This window comes from Mesitornis unicolor, unplaced genomic scaffold (assembly GCF_000695765.1).
Source record: "Mesitornis unicolor isolate BGI_N332 unplaced genomic scaffold, ASM69576v1 scaffold2371, whole genome shotgun sequence".
In the NCBI taxonomy this organism is placed as follows: Eukaryota; Metazoa; Chordata; class Aves; order Mesitornithiformes; family Mesitornithidae; genus Mesitornis; species Mesitornis unicolor.
The window spans coordinates 43,738-46,269 of record NW_010161535.1 but is presented as its reverse complement, the minus strand read 5'-3'; the positions used below and the strand labels follow the sequence as shown (position 1 = coordinate 46,269).

Genomic DNA, 2,532 nt, shown 5'->3' with positions numbered 1-2,532 from the left:
CTGAACCAGGACACTTTGAAACCCCCTCTAATTCTACTATGTTAGAGAAACCTCAAAACTGTTATTAAGGAGATGCAATGACCCTGAGGCCATTCTGACATAACAGAATCAACAGATTGTAGGGTACCACACAAACATTCTTCCCTACTCTTTCCTAAAATTAGTTTTTTAAAAAGTAAATCTCTCTTGTATAATCAGCATGTGGCAAAGAAAAACAAATGCAAGCATGATACTGCAATATAAAGGACAAAGCATTTGAAAACTGAGTGCTGCAGTAGCAAATATAGAGGAGATTTGCTGAATCACAGTACTAAGAAGGCAAATGAAAAGTTCTGTTCTTCACAGGTCATAACGAAATAAATGGGGTGCAACAAAGGGAAGTGACAGATTTAAAACTGATTAAACAAAAAAAGGAAAGAATTACATGCCTTGAGCCACGCTCTAACCATAGATGACCTTGGAAGGCAAAGACGTCAATGGGACAATTAAATCACGTTTGCTTACTGTGAGGGTTTCCTCAAATTTCAGAAAAATGTGAAAGCCTTACACATGCAGTGTCTATCTTCCTAAAACAGCATAATTGTAATTCTCCCTGTTAGTCTTAATCCTAAGTGTCTGTGAGTGAGAGTAAGATACTGAAGGATCCCATCCAACTCACTATCTCAATGTGACTGTGGCTCAGTATGAGGAAAGGTCCATGGAGTCCTGGGCACTAGGTTTCCAATCAAAAGTTGCATCTCTCTAGGATGTCAAGCTAGAATTACTCATTACTTTGGGAAAAGAAAGAATGTGATCAACACATTTCTGAATATTTTACTTGGAAAAAAACAAACCAAACCAAAACACTCTTCATAACAACTCTGAAGAAAACAAGCTGTGACAATAAAAACGTTTAAAGAACCATTAGTAAACCCCGCTTGTCCAAGGGTACATGTAACTTCTATTTAGGTTTTATGGAATGCTTGTAGCAGTGGAACTGTAGAGAAAGAGGGAATAACAGGAGATGAATACAAATAGAATTTGGCAAATTAAACAAGAGGCAGAAAGCAGTTTTCCTGAATCAGACTTGACAGTAAACCCCTCTCACACCAGTGTCACCCAACATTAATCCTCTCTGCACCTCATGTCTGGCTCAACAGAAAAAGAGAGAACAGCCCACACGAAAACCTCTTTATGATCTTTGGATGAAAACCTTTTTATGATCTTTGGATTATGGGCAAAAACACAAAACAAGTAGTTCGCAGGCAGCAGAATTAATGAAGCCTAATTTCCCAGCTTAGTACTTCACAAATGTAATCACTGTTGTCTACAAAGGGGTGAACTCAAATTGATGCCAGTAAGTCCAAAAGTTACTGTAGAGTGGAGGAAATCGGGCACACAGGGACATTCATCTTGCTTCCTTTGAAAACTAAGCTAAAATATAAAAAAGGAAATTTATTAAAAGGTCTTGTTAGCAACGAAACTAAGATGAAGATAATCAAATGCAGCCTTGCATTTATAGTGTGCATGTATCTAAGGAATACTAAAATCTAATACAGAATTCATGATTACTCACCTGATTTCTTCTTTCAGACAATTCATCATGCATATTTATTAATGTTACTTTTTAAAATTAAGCCTGAAGAGCTATGAGGATACTGTTGCTTTAAAGAAGCTGCAGTTTGCTGAAAAGGATAATGGTCAAGGCCAGGGAACCAACGGAATTATTGCAAAGTTACCTGGCCCTCTCCCGTGCCGCATCTTCTCTCGCTTTTTCTTTCTCTTGCCTCTGCTGTTCAATACGTGCCTCTTGTTCCTTCCTCTTCATCAGCAGCTCCTCGACTCGGGCCTGCCGTTCTGCTTCTAGGGCTCTTTTGCGCTCCTAGTCACAGAAAAGTAAATTCTAACTTTTCTTTTAGAAAAAATAAAAAGGAATTAATAGAAACTGTATTATAACATCTGCTTATAGAATTTTATCTTATTTTCACGATGGCATAAGAACTGTGCTTTTTTGTTAGATAAAGGAATAGGTGAGGCTGGGCAAACTTAGCATTGGAATGCTGTAGTAAAGAAAACCCCAACGGCTAAACAAACAACATAAAAAAAACCAAACCACTCAACAAAAACCAGCCCACACCAGGATTCCAGGAACACAAACACATCTGTATTGTGGTTTTCATCGATCCTGTAAAAAGTATAAGTATGACAGTAGGCATATGACAAGGAATATTTTTCAGTTTCAGCTCTCAAAGGTTTAAGTATTACCAAAACATAATTATTTTCTTTTAATAAAGTAACAAATATATTTTTAAAAAAAGCTTAAGACAGGCATGAATCACCTACCCAGCATCCATAACACCTCCATTATAGAGACCTGAAGACTTACACCTTTCTCCCTCTTATTGCCGAATCATCATATGAGAAACCTTATACTTTTTCTAAAGCTGAACAAAGGAGGTAAGATAGAAAACAACAAAGACTGCCATAAGCAAAATGAAAAACAAATACATACTTCATTGCTTCCCTGCAGCTACAGATATATCATACCTGAAC

The 2,532-nt window shown here is 37.1% G+C and overlaps 1 protein-coding gene across 1 annotated transcript in view; it reads right to left on the bottom strand.

The window, feature by feature from the left end:
• SCAPER (S-phase cyclin A-associated protein in the ER) overlaps positions 1–2,532 on the bottom strand; it is a gene marked incomplete at its 3' end in the record, with an annotated part of 113,450 nt that overhangs the window by 68,337 nt on the left and 42,581 nt on the right. The window contains exon 16 of the mRNA XM_010193279.1: positions 1,719–1,861. Within this exon, the coding sequence (XP_010191581.1) occupies positions 1,719–1,861 (143 nt within the window). The remainder of the gene's footprint in view (positions 1–1,718; positions 1,862–2,532) is intronic.